Raw genomic sequence first — 17,708 nt, 5'->3', positions numbered from 1 at the left:
TCACTTACAGTAGATGTAGGCATGCCATGCAATCTAATAACTTCTTTCATGAACGCAATAGCTACCTTAGTAGCCGTGTAAGGATGGGATAGAGGTAAGAAATGCACATACTTTGTGAGCCTATCAACCACTACAAAAACAACCTCATACCCCATGGACTTAGGAAGAACCTCCACAAATTCCATACTAATGTCAACCCAAGGCTTGACAGGAATGGGAAGTGGCTGTAATAACCCAGCAGGTTGATGTGTCCACCTTGATTCCTTGACATGTCTCACAACATTTGATATGGGACTTGACATCTAATTTCATACCTCTCCAAAAAAAAATCTTGTTTGACTCTATGTAGAGTCTTCAGATACCTCGAGTGACCCCCAAGCGGTGAGTTATGCATGTGCTGTAAAGCCAGAGGTTTTAAAGGAGAAAGAGCACTCGTACAAAATAATACCATTAAGCAAAGAGAACCCTGCAGGTGGATTATTGCTGGTAAAAGAAGCAAGTGCTGGTATTCCTGCTCATTAAGATAACTTTCCTGTAAAATGCTCAGCCAACAAGGACAAGGGAAAGAAATTAAAAACTAAGGCCACATTCTGGTTAGCATACCCCAAGTCACTGTCTTCATCAGTATCAGCAGAAACTGAGACCATGGAATTAAGAACACCTTCCATTCTTCGAGATAAAGCATCAGCAGCCTCATTGTCCCTACCCTTTTTATACTCAACCACAAAAGAATATCCCAAGAGCTTCATAATCCATTTTTGTTGAGTAGGTGTACCCACCCTTTGTTCAAGAAGAAACTTCAAACTTTGGTGGTTAGTTTTGATGACAAAAGGTTTACCTACCAAGTAAGGTCTCCATTTTTTTTACTGCCTTCACCACAGCCAAGAACTCCTTCTCATAGGTAAAGAGGTGCAAACATCTACCCTTAAGGGCTTCACTATGAAAAGCTAATGGCCTTCCTGCATAAGAACAACACCTAACCCCACAACACAAGCATCATTCTACCACAAACAGCTTTGAAAAGTCAGGCAAAGCTAGAACTGGAGGTCTTGAAACAGCTAATTTGAAAGCATTAAAAGCAGAATCAGCTTGTGAAGTCCACTGAAATGCTTCCTTCTTCAATAAAGCATTCAAAGGGGCTGCTATGACACCAAAACCCTGAATAAACTTCCTATAATATCTAGTTAACCCCAAGAAACCCCTCAATGCCTTCACAGACTTTGGAATAGGCCATTGTAACATAACTTCAGTTTTCTTAGTGTCAAATTTGACCCCTTGACCTGAAATGATATGACCTAAGTACTCCACCTCTACACAGCCAAAGGCACACTTGCTTTGCTTTGCATATGATTGATTAGCAAGTAAGATGGTTAAAACAGCCGTCAAATGTTCCACATGATCTTCTAAGGTCTTGCTAAAGACTAATATATCATCAAAGAAGACCAAAACAAACTTCCTCAAGTTGGGTTTAAAAATGTGATTCATCAATGATTGGAAAGTAGATAAAGCATTAGTTAATCCAAAGGGCATAATCAGAAATTCAATTCATAGTGCCCTTCATGGGTTCTAAATGTTGTCTTAGGTATATCATAATCTTTCATTCTAATTTGGTGGTAACCAAATCTAAGGTCTAACTTAGAGAAAAATTTTTTTTTTGATAAGTCTAACTTAGAGAAAATTGTAGCATCCCAATTCATCAATCAACTCATCCACAATTAGAATAGGATATTTATCCTTATTAGTAGCTTGATTTAGAGATATATAGACTCAACACATATTCTCCAACTATCATCTGCTTTTCTCACTAGTAAGACAAGAGAAGAAAATGGATTGTGACTCACTCTAATAGAACAAGCCTCAAGTAAATCATGCATAATTTTTTCTACTTCAGACTTCTGATTTCAAAAAAAAAAAAAAATTTGATAAGAAAGAAAGAAGTATATTCAAGAAACTACTTTATGCATGAAAGGAACAAAGAAAACCAAAAATTACAGAGAAAAAGAAAACAAAACAGAAAATTAATTACAAAGGAGAAGAGAGTTTAGGAATAAGGGGAGAGATTCACTAGATGTGAGCCCCCAAGCCCGAGACTAGTCAAACAAAGAGCCACTAAAAGAACAAGGCAGCTGGTCTCTGGAAGACTTTTGATAAAATGGATACCTGTAAGGCCTTTCGCAAATGGGTTGAGTGCCCTCCTTTGACACAATCTGATGTTCATGGCTCTATAAGGTGGTAGATCAATAGGTAGAGCAAAGACCTTATTGAATTCTTGCAGCAAGTTGTCAATCTCAGCATGTTGTTGAACTGGTTTTGCAGTTGATGATCTGCAACAGTAAGCCTTTCTTGATGGTTGGCTTGAAGAAAACATCAGCATCTTGAAGAGCAGACCAGACAGTCTTAATCCTTGAAGCAAAACTGGTTTCCCCTGCTGAATGAACTCCATTGTCAGCTTCTTGAAATATCATTGAATCAAGCCCAAAGTGTATAACCATTGATTCTCAAAAACTACAACACAGCCTCCCAAAACCAACACATTCAAATCTAACAAGAAATTAGTGCCTTGTATTTTCAAGCTCCCTTTGTTCTTAACATAGCTCCATTAGCTACCTTCACCCCAAAACAGTCTGCAGTAGATAAAGGTAATTGCAAGGACATCCACATAGACACATCTAAGAAATTATGAGTGCTACCAGAATCAATCAAGATTATCATTTCTTGGTTGTTAATCCTTCCCTATACTCTCATAGTACCTGGTGATGGACTACCAAGCAAAGCATAAAGAGTAATTTCAACGATCCCTTCTACTATGGCTTGTGAACTCTCCAAATGGTCACTAACTTCCTCCATTGACTCATCCTTAGGATCTACCTCATATGAACAGGTCAATTGTTGTTGTAACCCTTCCAACAAAAAGATTCTAGGGGTTTCACATTGGTGACCAACAACCCACTTATCATCACAATGAAAACATTAGCCCTTCTTCTTCCTTTCCTCTACCTGAGATGGTGACAGCTTCTAAATTGGCAATTTGGCATCCCTAGCTTCATTCTTGATCAATGGTGGTGGACCAAAAATTAATCCCTTCTGATTATCATTCCATGGCCTTATCTTCTTACTAGCTGGAAGGTATTCTTCCTGGATTTTTGCAAGTCCAAATGCTGTGTTCAGATTCTGAGGATTCAACATTCTCACTGGCAACCTTATTTCATCCTTCAACCCACTCAGAAAACAACTCAGCTTGTGCTTCTCAGAGATTTCATTGATTCGATTAGACAATGCCTAAAATTGGCCATCGTAGATAGCTACTGAACTCACTTGTCTTAGCCTAGTTAGAGGGTCATCATAGGCTGGTGCACCAAACCTAACATGTAAGGCTCTCACAAATGCTTCCCAACTCATGAACTGCCCAGATTCCTCAACATCCTGAAACCATACCAGAGCTTTATCTTCCATATGATATGAGGCCAACAAAATTTTCTAGTTAGGTGGAGTATTGTATAATTGGAAAAAATTGGTGAACCTTATAAACCCACCTCAATGGATTCTCCCCCTTGAATTGAGGGAACTCCAGCCTTACAGCTCTTGGAATAACAGTCAAAACTGATTCTTGTTGATTTGAGCCACCTGGAAATGAAAGTCTCTGCTGCCAACGATGCCCAACTTCTATAAAATTTTGCACAATCTCGGATAAGGTTTGCAGCACACTAGTCACTGCATCCAACTTTTGATGAATCTCATGCATCTCATCTTGATGGAACTTAGTTGTCTTTAAATGTGCATTCACCTCTTCAGTAAGAGTAGACAAGGATCAAGTTTCTGTCATTGTGACAAAACTAGGCTCTGATACCACTTGATAGAGACAATTCATTTCAAGAAAAATAGAGAGAAAGTTGAGTAGTTCTTCAAAGGAACTAGGCCTCCTAAGGAAATTGCAGACGAGAAAGAGAGAGAGAGAGAGAGAGAGACAAGTGAATAGAGAGAAGCTCTGCATTAATATTCTGAATGATTCTTTACAATTCATATAGTCCCCTTTATAGGCTTTACAATGCCAATTCCATTACACTGAAGCTACTGACTAACTGCTAATTAGTTATACCAACTACCTGTAACAATGATAACAGAATAACTCCAGCTCAGCATAACTAACTCTAGCTCAGCATGACTGACTTCAGCAGCTTTAGCTCCTATCAGACACGCTCTAGTAAATGAGCAATAATGATCCTGTCAATCTTCATTTGTCTGAATAAGTCTTTGTGGTTCATTTATAAGACTAGTAGTAGCCTAGAGATCATAAAAGGGCATCCCTTGCACATCCAGCGCAGAGATATCCTTTTGTGGCAGGCAAATACAGATCTTTGATGATGACTTGTTTAGTTTGTTTGCTATAAACTCAGCAAATCCTTTATTCTCATCTGGCGTAGTTCGCATCAGTGAAACCTAAAAACAGCAATATAGATTCTGTCATACACACTCTGATGTATAATTTATCAGAGATGAGGATGTATTACAATTGCTATGGCATAACACATGAGATTCCAATCTTCCAGCAGAGAAACAAACAAAGATCAGAGACTTTGTTTTTCCATTAGAATCACAAGGAAAATGAAACCTCTTTTGTCATATGCATAAATTAACATTAAAACGATAAATTTTAGTAGTATCTTGAAAATCGAAGCACTCAAATGCCTAAAATAATGCCAGAATAAAATGACAAAGATCAAAGAGAAGGATAAGGGTTGTAGAGACTCATCACCTGCTTATTATGCTCATGAATCTTTCTTTGCTGAAACTTAGAAGGTATGGTATCTTTAGCTCCAAAGTTGACCATGTCTAACGCTCCAACGGTTAGGACTAATGGGATCCTCTTCTCTATAATGGCATCAAAGCAGGAATCTTCACAAGCCATGGTACCTCCAACTAAATAGTCTGCGACCTCTGTTGTTGTGATGTCCAAAACTCCCTAAGTAAAATGAACAGGAAAGAAAGTAAATATATAAAAGGAAGAAGCCATCACCAAGCAGGGGGGAAAAGGATTAAAAAAATTAAATTAAATCACAGAGAAATTATAAGGATTAAATAATCTGGCTCCACCAACTCAACCCATAACGAACACCTTGACAGACTGAATAAAAGAAAGATATATGAATCAGAAAATATTCTATACATGCAAAGCGAGTCAATTAAAGATTTCTTATTAGATGCATGCCATTATAACATGATATGACACAAATGTAAGTTTGAAAATTTAACATTGGCTCTAAAGTACCAACATTAACTCAAGAAACATTCAAATAACAAACATAAGTACCTATCTCTAGCTTAAGCAGATGTCTTTTCAACTAGTTATTTGAAGACAAGTTGGAAGTCCCCTAAAATTGATGATGTTAACATCATCAATTCAATATAGAAATTTATGGTCGAAAAACAACCTAAGAAAAACTTTTGGTTCACATTTCTTAACTACCAAACATACAAGAAGGTTCAAATGGATTGTATAAAGAGAACTGCCTGTAAATCCCTCTCTAACAAAAGACTCCATAACCCTTCCCCCCACCCCAGTGGCATGAAAAACCAAGGTCTCATAAGTCATAACCTTCTTTATACAATCTTTCTTGGACATCATTTACAAATGGAGTTGTAACCCCAAACATTGTTAAACCAACTGTAGATTTTTCATTGACGCTAGAAAAATCTCTGGATCTCTCAAGCCTTCCAATCACCATTACAGCAAAAGCAGCTCCAGCATTTGAGAACACAACCCCACTTACACTATTAACCCCACAGATATCAACTATCGATGGAAACAAATATCAAATCTGATCTGATGTCCCAACATAAGGTTTGACCGCTGGCTACTGTTGACACAATGACCTTAGGCACTCCAATCAGAAGAATTCTTAAGGCAGATGATATAAGAGATGTCCCTCCACTGCCTCCAATACCAATGACTCCAGCAACAACACCATCCTCATGAGCTTTCTTAAGTAAATGTTCAAGTGCTTTACTCATTATAGCAATAGCTTTGCCTCTGTCATCCGGAAGCAATGTTGGGGCTTGCCCAACTAACTCAAAACAACAAGAGAAAACATCCTTTCTCGACACAAATATAAAAGCTCCCAAAACTCTCAACCTCCTTCTGCAGGCCAGAAGAAACATCAAGAATCACCACTTGTAACAAGAACAAATTAGTGTTTTGGCCAAAATACATTGTTGGTCCCTAAAATTTAGCTCATGAGCAATTTTGGTCCATATGGTTTAAAGCGATCACATTTAGTCCCTATGGAGTATGGAATGGTGATGAAGTCAGTTTTTAAATTGGTCACATCATCAAAAGACTAAAAGTGATCAAGAACAGAAATCACTCACGGGCTAAACTCTAAGAAATCATTTTTTTTTCCTTCACAACAAAAACAAATAACTAAAGAAAATGTCGTGTAATTCAATATAAGAAATATTCATAAATTATTTTGTGCACTTACAAAAATCAAGTAGGAAAAAGGATAAACACGATGCCCATATTATAGCAGAGGATATGACCCCAAAAATGAGCTACACCATGAAAATGAACTTTGACCATTTGATAGGTATAAAAACTGTAAAAAGTGATATGAGTTACACTCAGAGCTTTATTTTTACTATACAATCTAATTTAAATTCAATTTGGATTCTCACTGTGCTTCGACTTTAATATATATACATTATACATGATAAATAAACACCAAAAGCTAAATACATAATAAATGTCAAAGCTATTTATCTATTAATCCAATTCACAAAATGAAGCACTACATTAGAATTCTATTTTTGTACAATCAAAAACATATATATATATATATATATAGACAAAGATTAGAGAATGTGTAATGTGTATATACCATTAGAGAAGAGAAGAAGAGTTGTTGGAGAATGTGTTGAGGATTGGATCGGACAGGAATCGGAGCTCGTCGAGCTTCGTATTGGCCGTAACAACAACACAGAAAACTCGGAGAGTTTGATTACGTACGTGCGGTCCGCCATTTTTAAGTCTCAAAGCTCTGTAGATTCGGATACCAAGGCTGGCTTGTTAGTTAAGTGTCACCTGCAGGTAGAGGGGCAGGGCAATGACTGAAGTTTTAAGCAGAGTATAGTGTTAGATATGTTAAAATCAACCTCTGACTCGTATATTATATTAAAAAACTAGATTTTTTTTTTTTTTTTGAGAATGAATTAAAACTAATTATTGATCCGTACGATTTGAATTTAATATTTTGTTAAATAGTAATTATTTACTTTTTAATTTTTTTTTTTGAGAAACAGAAGTACATTTTTTTTAACCTAAGATAATATAAGTAGGCATTTCTAAAAAAATAAAAAATTTGGATAAGTGCTATAGGTGCCGTTTGGATTCAGTGTTTTCCGCTGAATCCAAAGCTGTGTTTTTCCACTTTTTTTTTCCTCACTTCACGCGTTTAAGGGACAACTAGCACTGTAGTAGCACTGTAGCAACACTGTTTATCATTGTTCACGCACTAAAAAATATTAAAAATGGGTCTCACGATACTATTTATATATTTAAAAATTATTTTGCTATAGTACTTTCAATTTTCAATTTCAACAATAATAAGTTCAATCCAAACGAACCCATAAGATATTTGTTATTTAAAAGAAGTATTATTAAATAATAATTAACCAAATATGTATTAGGCTCTTCTTTGTTAAAGAGAATTTAACAACGCAACTAAAAAAACCACAATTTCAACGAAACCAAAAAAAAAAGATTTTTTATTTGAGTTATACATTATTAATCATTATTATAATTATAAAATAAAGGGAATAAAACACCACACACCCGTATAAAAATAGTTTGTCAACCCTAGAGTATAATAATATACTTATGTAATTTAGTGATTATGTTGATTATAAAATATGATAAAAATGAAAACTTTTTTTCCCCTTTTATGCTCATTAAAAAAAAAAATTCCTTAAGAAATTTCTTTCTTAATTAATTTGAATGAAAAAATCCTTTTGATTTACGGTCTAATTATTCCATAGCTCTTGAGATTTCTTTATACACACACCATAAATGGGATTTGAGTTGGATTTGAACCTATAATAAGTCATGCAACATTAAATAATGTTGAATGGGGACATTTGGTTTGTCATAATGTTACATTACGCCGTAATATTGCATTATTGTAATTTCAATACAAGAATACAACATTATATTGTTTAGGAAAGTGATAAAATTAGAATGATGTGATATATTTTGTAATTTTGAATTATGGTAATATTAAAAAATAAATAAACAAAAAATCTTAATGTCACATTATCATAATGTACATCACATCAAGGGTATAATACGGCGAACTAAACGCCCTCTATTAAGTGATTTCCTTGATATGCTCAAAAACTTTATTTGATTTACTTTGTATCACTATCAAAATAATATGGAAACATTTCAAAATAATATAAAAATTAAATCATTTATTCAAATCAAAATAGTGTCTTCATTCATTTAAATAAGAAAACAAAACTCACTTCTACAATTTGGAAACAAAATAGCAAAAAAACCAAAACATCACCTTTCTCTTGATCAATCTTCTTTTTCTTCATAGCATCCTCTTATTCATTAGCATTTGCCTCAAACTTGATTAACCTGCATTGTAGTATAAATAATACATTTCTTATGCGGTTATGCCAACTTATACTTTCAAGTCTAGAGGACCATAGATTTACTTGAGGGACTTGTGTTGCTTGCAATAAAATATTTTTTTTTATATTACTGTTTTGAAAATTTTAAAGAAATTATTATGTGGTGAAAGTGGAATTTGTCTTCTAAAAATATTAAGGGCCCGTTTGATACCACAACTTAAACAACAGTTTTCAGTTTTTAAACAACATTACACATATTTCCACACACTTTTTCTTCCACACGTATTTTCGAAAAAATTGAAAACTGTTGTTTAAGTGCATGTACTAAACACCCTTTAAATATACTTATATATATATATATATATGTATGTGTATGTGTATATTTGAACACACATGGCAACACATTACAATTCAGTGGGGATCCATGTTTGTTGGGTACTTGGGTTGGGTACCTCCACGTGGCAATAGGCACCATGCATGATTGGGGAAAGTCAAATTCACCACATTGGTTGCATTATTGCACCATGCATTTCATTGTTAGGATTTTTCAAATTGGAAATATGAATATTTTAGTTTTATTCAATTTATATGATGCCAATTGTATTAAGGTCGTCCAGACGGAGTCTGGTATGTGCGTAGTCGTGATCTGCAAAATAATAACAAAGATGCTCCTCCCTTTGGGACACCGACATTGTGCCAGTTGACAAGTCTTCGATGATAAAGTCAGATAATTAGGGAGAGAGAAATAGAAAATATAACCAAATAGCTAAGTGTATCTGTGAGTGTGAACCTTTTTCGTGTTCTAGAGTGATTTATATAGTTGATCTCTTTCTAGTCAAAGGAGGCCTTTAATGGCCGTATTTACACTTTTGGTAACATCCCTGGTGCTTTAATGAGGCCATTGATAAATCCGGTCATGTCTGTCAATAACAGCTTTCGCATTGAGAGTTCGTTTAGGATTCATTTATTTGACTAAAATTGAAAATTTTTTATTGAAAATATTATAGATAAAGATAAAAATTAGCTAAAATAGTACAGTAGGACTCATAAATAGTACTAAAAAATGTAGTGGAACCTATAAATAGTAGCAAAAATATATTGAATAGTAAAATAAGTTGGCAAAATAATTTTTATCAAACAGACACTAACTGCTCATTTAAGGTACTATAATTGTTCGATGGTGAGTTTGGACGATTCAAATTTGTGTACTCATCACTCTTCATTTTGTCAAAACAAGGAGTGTTTGGTTTGTGTTTTTAAACAACCATTTTCAGTTTTTAAACAATATTATATGTATTTTCACATACTTTTTCACCTACACGTATTTCCATAAATATTTTCAAACAACAATTTTCAATTTTTAAACATATGTACCAAACAGTCCTAAGAAATCAAAGTAGCCCACCATTCAACTTAAAACTGTAATAATAATAATAATAATAATAATAAAAAAAAAAAAAATCAGCTAAGGGCCACACCACAAAACAAGACCATCTATACAGGCGAGTACTGTACGATGAAGCCACGAACTCTCTCTAGGGAAGAGGAAGCGGAGCTAGCCCGGAGCAACAAAAAGGTGAAAAATAGTCGGCACGCCGAGTTCAATGAAGGACCCAGTGAGGGCTCTCCAATGCGAAACAACAGTAACCACTAGAGCAAGGAAAATGCATCATTCAGGGATAAGCTCGTGGGCGAAATCCCTGGAGCGTTTGCTCATGCTTTTGATTTCACAGACCTTATGGACGTTGAAAACAACTCGGACAATGACGATGAGGATATCGGTGAACTCCGTGAAGGCTTGGTGGCCATCAAACTCTCGAAAGACACCAAGAAACGCTTGCGAGAGCGTTGGTGTAAGGCAGTCATTGTAAAGTTGGTGGGACGTTCGGTGAGTTTCTCCTACATGCAGAGCAAACTGAATCAAATCTGGAAACCTGAGGGTAGAATGGACGTAGTTGATCTCAGCTATGGTTTTTTCCTGGTTCGGTTCTTCTCCAAGGAAGATTTAAGTTCTGTTCTAAGTCGGGGACCTTGGTTTTTGGGGGACCATTTCCTATCCATAAGGCCATGGGAGCCGTTTTTCAAGCCTTCTTCAGCTAACGTCTCGCTGGTTGCTGTGTGGGTTCGTCTCTATCAGCTTCCCTTCGAACTGTACGAGGCAGAGGTCCTGAGAGAGATCGGTGAATCCATAGGTAAGGTGTTAAGGATAGATACGCATACTGCCATGGAAGCAAGGGGCAAGTATGCGAGATTGTGCATTCAAATAGATATCAATAAGCCTCTAATCAACACCATCCTCATTGGACGATTCGAGCAGGCCGTGAATTATGAAGGCATTCAGAGACTCTGTTTTTCTTGTGGGAGATTGGGTCATTTGAAGGAAGCATGCCCTTACACCGTTAGTAAGAGCAAGGAGTCGGTGAACACGGCGGAGGCAGCTCCGGAAGAGAACGCTGGGACATGCAAAGGGCGTGAGGAAAATCGTACTGAGTCGGTCAGTACTATGCCTGCAAAAATCCACGTCGGGTACGAGTGTAGTGGAGGACGCCTCATGTCAGTATGGCCCCTGGATGATTGTTACAAGGAAAAAAGGGAGTTACAAGGGAAAAGGCCAAAATCCTAGTCAGGGGGGGTCCACCAAACCAGCTGGGATTGCTGCTAACCGATCCATGTCGTATGACATGCGAGCTGAGCGCTCCAAGAATGGGCTGCGAAATGATATTCTTAGGGGGAAAAAATATAATGAGGCGGGCTTCACACCAATGGATCCTTCGCTGGGCCTCGGCCCAAGCTTGAATACTGAGCTTCAAGGTAAGCCCAACGCCACATTTGGTAGTAAGTCTGGCCCTCTATCCGGTTTGGCTTTAAACAGAAAGAAGAATCTTCATTCAGTAAGAGGCAAAAAGATATTAGCTAGAAGCTTACCTGGAAATTCCCTTAGCAACGCCAGCACAAACCCATTCCATGATCTTCCATCTAAACTCACCCCCCTCTCTGCCAGTACGTTTTCCAGTGCTAGCCATGAAACCAATGCTTCCCCAAGTGATTCTTTCAAGTTCACGGCTTCTAATGATGAAGGTTTGGGCGCTATTAATGGGTGCGATGGGAATCGGCAATCCTCAGGTGGCCATGGATGGGTTCAAAGTAAGGACCAAGTACACAGTGAGGTGGGTCATTTCGAAGAAGAAGGAAGCTTGGGTTTGGAGAATGAGGATGCAGGAATTTTAGCTGGTCCTCACCTCAGGAAAGGGTCAGATGATGATATCGGGGAAGTGGATAAGATGGTTTCTGAGGAAGGAGATGAAGCTTATTCCTCCCTTTGACAGGTGCCGCTCAAACGCCCATCATCTCATTATGAAGATAATTATTTGGAATAGCAGGGGTGCTCTGAAGCCCAATTTTCAAAGTCATGTTCGTGATTTGGTTCAGAACCATGATCCTGCCATTATGGTAATCATGGAGACTAAGCTTGGTGGAGTTAAAGCCAAAGCAATTACTAATAGGCTCCCGTTTGACGGGGCCATTCACACTGAAACAATTGGGTACGCTGGTGGTCTTTAACTTTTGTGGAACTCAGACAGAGTGGAAGTTAAAGCTTTAGCCAATACGGAGCAGGAAATTCATGTCGAAGTTAAGGTACGTCCTTCTAACTTTACTTGGATTTTTTCTGCAATTTACGCTAGTCCTAGAAGTGAGGAGCGACGAATTTTGTGGGAAAATTTAAATAAGGTGGCAGAACTTCACAACATGCCATGGATTATGGCCGGTGATTTTAATGAACCCTTAGTTGAGGAAGATAAGTTTGGGGGGAGAGGTGTTCATGTTAACCGTTCTCTAGTCTTTAAGGACTGCCTGGATTCTTGCAATATGGTTGATATGGGGTTTTATGGGCCGAGATACACGTGGACAAATAAAAGAGAGTTAAATAATCTTATCCTTAAGAGGATCGATAGATTCTTCATGAATCCGGAGTGGTGCCTGCTTTACCCCGATGCAAGAGTCACGCACCTGCCTAGATGCCATTCGGATCATTGTCCGGTTCTTATGGAGACTCTTCCTATTAGAAACATCAATCTTACTAGACCCTTTAAATTCCAGGAGTTTTGGCTCTCTGATACCTCTTTTCCCAGTGTGGTGTCTCGGGCCTGGAGGGGGGGTAGAAAGTTGGCAGAGTGTATTAACATCTTTTCCAGGGATGCGTCGGAGTGGAATAAAACTCACTTTGGAAATATCCATCACAAGAAAAAGAGAGTTATTGCTAGAATTTACGGGGTTCAGAAAGCTCTGGCTGCCCAACCGAGCAGTGATCTTATTAATCTAGAGAAGCACCTCCATCAAGAGCTTGATCTTATTCTGGACCAAGAACGTGATCTATGGGCCTTAAAATCCAGAATTAACTGGATGATCCAAGGAGACCGTAATACGGCCTTCTATCATGTGTCTGCTATTACAAGAAGGAAGAGGAACCACATTGCAGCTGTCATGGATGATTTGGGGAATTGGATAACTGAGGAAAGGGAGGTTATGGAGTTCTTTAGAAGTGGGTTTGTGAAGCTGTATACCACCTCTCATGAAAGTGGTCACCGGGTCCCTTTTTTAGGAAATCAGTGGCGTACTCAACTCACGGATGAGGTGAAATCATCTCTTGAAGAAAGGGTTAGTATTGAGGAGATTAAGAATGCTCTATGGTCCATGAAACCTTATAAGGCGCCGGGCCCGGATGGTTTGCATGCGGGTTTCTTCCAGCGTTTTTGGCTAACGGTGGGAGACTCAGTTAAGGATGAAGTTCTGAAAGCTTTTTCTGATAGGAAAATCCCAGCATACCTTAACAAAACCCATATTGTTCTTATCCCCAAGATTCAAGGCCCTGAAACCATTGCCAACTATAGACCCATTAGCCTGTGTAACTCGGTCTACAAAATCATCACTAAGATTATTGTGGCTCGGATTAGACCGCATTTGGAGAGACTAATTTCTCCCCTTTAAGCTGCGTTTGTCCCAGGAAGGAGAGGGGTGGATAACTTCATCATTGTCCAGGAATTAGTCCATACTATTGGCAGGACTAAAGGGAAAAATGGTCTCATGGCCATTAAGATTGATCTTGAAAAAGCGTAAGACAAGATTGAATGGAGTTTTATCCGAGAAATGCTCCTTATCTTAAACTTCCCTAGTAGTCTAATTGAGCTAATCATGAGTTGCCTCTCATCGGTTTCCTCCTCCCTAATTTTTAATGGTGGCTGCCTGGAGCCTTTTTGGCCTTCGAGAGGTATTAGGCAAGGGGACCCCCTTTCCCCTTACCTCTTTATCATCTGTATGGAGTACTTAAGCCATTTGATTGAGTTGAAGTGTGTTGATAAGAACTGGAAGCCAGTTAAGACCTCCAGAAATGGGCTGCCTTTCTCGCACCTTTTCTTCGCGGATGATTTAGTCCTTTTTGCCCATGCCAATCCGGAGAATTGCCTAGCCATAAGAGAAGTGCTTAGTGATTTTTGTGCTAAATTAGGTCAGACCATTAGTGCAGCGAAGTCCCGGGTTTTCTTCTCTCCGAATGTTGATCCCGATCAAAGAGAAGCCTTGTCCAGTCTTCTTGGCTTTACCCCAACCTCTAATTTGGGTAAGTATTTGGGGTTTCCAATTAAACACCCAGGCAACCGCAGGCAAGATTTTTCCTTTGTCCTGGATAGAGTTAAGAAAAAACTCGGGGGTTGGAAAGCTAATCTTTTATCCATGGCAGGCAGAATGGTGCTCATTCAATCTTCATCCTCTACTATTCCTTTGTATGTTATGCAAAGTAGCTTATTGCCAAGCAAGATATTGGATGGTATTGACTGGGTGAATAGGAGTTTCCTTTGGGGATCCACGGATCAAGCTAAGAAAATGCATTGGGTCAATTGGAGTAAAGTCACAAAACCAAAAAACCTCGGTGGGTTGGGGCTTCAAACAGCCAAAGGCAGAAACACGGCCCTTCTGGCCAAGCTTAATTGGAGGATGCACACGGAGAGTAACGCTTCTTGGTCAAAAGTCCTAAAGTTGAAGTATTGCACTAGGCAGAGAATCAATTCCAGAAACGCAGCTAGGCTTGCTTGCTCCCCCACGTGGAAAGGGCTGTGGAAAGGGGAAGAGGTTTTTAAAAAGGGAGTTAAATGGGTTCCTGGTCATGACAGCAAGTTGAACTTCTTGTATGATTGTTGGTCGGATCTTGGTCCCTTAAGGAATCTTATTCAGGGGCCTCTCCCTTGTGAGACCGAGAACCTCAAAATCAGGGATGTTTGCTCTACTAGTGGTTGGGATTGGTCCACTATTCCATTTAAGTTTCCCCCAGAAATTAAGGCCGCTGTCCAGGCAGTCCCTACACCCATTTTTGCGAGAAGTGGAGATAAGCTAGCGTGGAAATTCTCCCCTAAGGGGGATTTTGATGCTAGGAGTGCCTACCTCTTAGCCTTGGACTACCGGGACACTAATACCTTTGATGGCATCTGGATTTGGAAACTTTGTACCCTCCCTAAAATCCAAATGTTCATGTGGAAATGCTTTCATCAGGCCATCGGTGTAAAAGAGTGCTTGGCGGCTAGACGTATGCAGTTAAATATCTCCTGCCCAATGTGCAATGCAGTAAACGAATCCATTATCCATGCTCTCCGAGATTGCGATGTGGTGAAGCCAATATGGTGTCAACTTGGTGTTCACAGTAACAACTCCACCTTTTTCTCTCAAGGAATCAAAGATTGGCTAAGCATCAATGCCAAGTCAAAGTGGTTGTCTTCTTCAAACCACCCTCCTTGGAATGTATTGTTTCCCTTTGCTATCTGGCTTATTTGGCAGCAACGTAACCAAATGGTTTTCAAGGGTAAAGGAGCAAATCCTCATTTGGCAAAGAGTTTCATCATGCAAGCCACGGAGTATGCTTTGTGCATCAATCGGCCTAGCAAAAATCAAACTAGAGTGGTTAGACAGATCAGCTGGGAAAAGCCAGAGCCAGGTTGGGTCAAGTTAAATATAGATGGGTCGGCTTCTGATCATTTGAATGCAGCGGGGTGTGGAGGTCTGATAAGGGATGACCAAGGTCAATGGCTTGGGGGATTTTCAAGACATATTGGGCATACGAACAGCTTCATAGCTGAGGCTTGGGCGCTTCGAGACGGTCTTCATTTCTGCCTTCTTATGAACTATCATTCTGTCATTGTTGAGCTGGATGCTAGTGTTTTAGTTACTGCTCTTAGCAATACTGGTTATGCCAACACCATCCTCTCCCCTTTGTTTGATGATTGTCAACAACTAGTCTCTCGCATTCCACAATGCCGTATCAGACATATATTTCGAGAAGCCAACATGTGCGCAGATAAGTTGGCTAGGATAGGTCTCATGCAATCTTCTGATTTTGTTTCTTTGTCCAGTCCGCCTGTGGACTTAATTCCCCTCATTGAGGTGGATAAGAATGGGATGTATCTGAACAGAGTAGGCCCTGTTGGTGCCTCTGTTTCTTAGTTTTGTTTTAATGAAGTTTCCAGTTTACCAAAAAAAAAAAAAAAAGACCATCTATCCAGGCAAGCAAAAAAAACAAAATCATTTTGTACTAACGGTCATCGATACATTGCCTTTTCACAGAAAATATGACATGTAGACAGTTATAGTATTGGATTGTCACTGTGTAGACTATAGAGCATGGTCGACGATTGGCCTCCTGCCACTGGCCAACATGGACAACACCACCCATTCTCTCACATACACAGTAGTTGTGAGGAGTGAGGCATATAGGGCATGAAAAGTTGGGCCTTTTGATCAAGCTTCTTCTTCTCCTTGGGCTTCTTTAGGAGAAGGGACAATACATCTTTGGTAGTCCTGTTAGATGTGACTAAAAAATAGGGACAAATTACAACTTACTTAGCTGAAATTTAGCCAAAATTTAAATTGCTTATTTATAGTTTAAAAGTTGACATTTTACCCACTTAAGATCAGGGCCGGCCCTAGGCCTAGGCGACTTAGACCACTGCCTAGAGAAAGGCAAGGCAGTGAAAGCAAGTAGGGTGTGGGAGGAGGGGGGGATACCCCATCTTACGATTAATAAATGAGCTCCCAAATTTTGGGACAAAAATTGAGATATATATATATATATATATATTTTTACAAATATTTTTTTGGAGATACAGGGAAAAAAAATAGTTTTACATTTGTCCTCTACTTTTAAGAAGTCTTAAATAACTGAATAATGCTAGAGATAATACAATTTAAATTGCATGGATCTTACAAATACATATGTCACCAACTGCAAGAAATAATTCAAATAAGAAAATGCTAGAAATATTATTAATTTTACTTGAAAACTTTACAAATTTATGTGACAATTAATATGATATGTTGACGTCAATAACCTATTATATGCATTTTTAAATTACTTTTTGTGATTTGTAATACATCCTTGTAAGACTCATGTTGTAAAATTTATAATGTCTTTAATATCATTAAAAGATATTAATTTCTTTCTTGATTATCCATTGAAAGATATTAATTTGAGTTTGTGTGTGTGTGTGTGTGTGGAGATATTAAGGTGTTTAGTTTGTGTTTTCAAACAACCATTTTTCAGTTTTTAAATAGCATTACAGGTATTTCCATACACTTTTTTACCCACACATATTTCCACAAATGTTTTCAAACAACAATTTTCAGTTTTTAAACACATGTACCAAACGGGCCCTAAGTATCTTAATTTGTGGTGTGTTTGATTTTAGATTGATAGGTTTGAGAATGTTCTTATTAAGAGGAAGAATGTTCTTAAGCTAAAGTTTCATCGTTTTAAGAAATATGCTTTTAGATCTTAATTTTTATGTTTTTGTTAATTTTTTTGTGTTTTTAACGGTGAAAGTACAGAGGTGGGTTACGTTTACGAAAACTTAAAGGAGTGAACCTTAGGTAGGTAAAGTGTCAATTTTTAAACCACATGCAGGCAACTTAAATTTCAGCCAAATCACAGTTAGATAAGTTGTAATTTTCCCTATAAAATATCATAATCGTTCTCACCTATTTCACATCCTAGAGAAAAAGATTGCTACCAATTTCCTCCTAACTAGTAATTATGGGCA

General features: G+C 38.0%; 2 protein-coding genes across 4 annotated transcripts; one reads left to right on the top strand and one right to left on the bottom strand.

Annotated features, from left to right (window-relative positions):
* Positions 1–3,065: 3,065 nt before the first annotated feature.
* On the bottom strand, positions 3,066–7,115 carry LOC115982918 (UPF0261 protein Spro_4740-like). 3 transcript variants are annotated; one of them, XR_004089781.1, is made up of 4 exons: positions 6,876–7,115; positions 4,754–6,136; positions 3,534–4,437; positions 3,066–3,423 (listed from the first exon to the last, which is right to left on the bottom strand). XR_004089781.1 is itself a non-coding variant. In XM_031105677.1 (3 exons), exons 1-3 carry the CDS (start codon positions 6,876–6,878, stop codon positions 4,282–4,284), a joined length of 366 nt encoding a protein of 121 aa, XP_030961537.1. In that variant the 5' UTR covers positions 6,879–7,115; the 3' UTR covers positions 3,066–4,281. The 3 variants fall into 3 exon arrangements, 1 of the variants encoding a protein (XP_030961537.1); XR_004089780.1 differs by having other exon boundaries at positions 3,066–4,437; XM_031105677.1 differs by having other exon boundaries at positions 3,066–4,437; positions 4,754–4,960.
* A 3,254-nt stretch (positions 7,116–10,369) lies between these two features.
* On the top strand, positions 10,370–11,254 carry LOC115981299 (uncharacterized protein At4g02000-like). Its single transcript, XM_031103457.1, has one exon. It carries the CDS (start codon positions 10,370–10,372, stop codon positions 11,252–11,254), a length of 885 nt encoding a protein of 294 aa, XP_030959317.1.
* Positions 11,255–17,708: the final 6,454 nt, after the last annotated feature.

Source organism: Quercus lobata, chromosome 3 (assembly GCF_001633185.2).
Source record: "Quercus lobata isolate SW786 chromosome 3, ValleyOak3.0 Primary Assembly, whole genome shotgun sequence".
In the NCBI taxonomy this organism is placed as follows: domain Eukaryota; kingdom Viridiplantae; phylum Streptophyta; class Magnoliopsida; order Fagales; family Fagaceae; genus Quercus; species Quercus lobata.
The sequence above is the reverse complement of the archived record's forward strand: the minus strand, read 5'-3'. Positions and strand labels throughout refer to the sequence as shown.

What these genes read in the sequence shown, in the direction of transcription:
- LOC115982918 (XM_031105677.1), bottom strand. An exon ending in TTCATGAGCATAATAAGCAG is followed by an intron (nt 4,438 to 4,753) that starts GTGATGAGTCTC and finishes TGCTGTTTTTAG; the next exon opens with GTTTCACTGATGCGAACTAC.
- LOC115981299 (XM_031103457.1), top strand. Translation starts at nt 10,370, where the DNA reads ATGGACGTTGAAAACAACTCGGACAATGACGATGAGGATATCGGTGAA.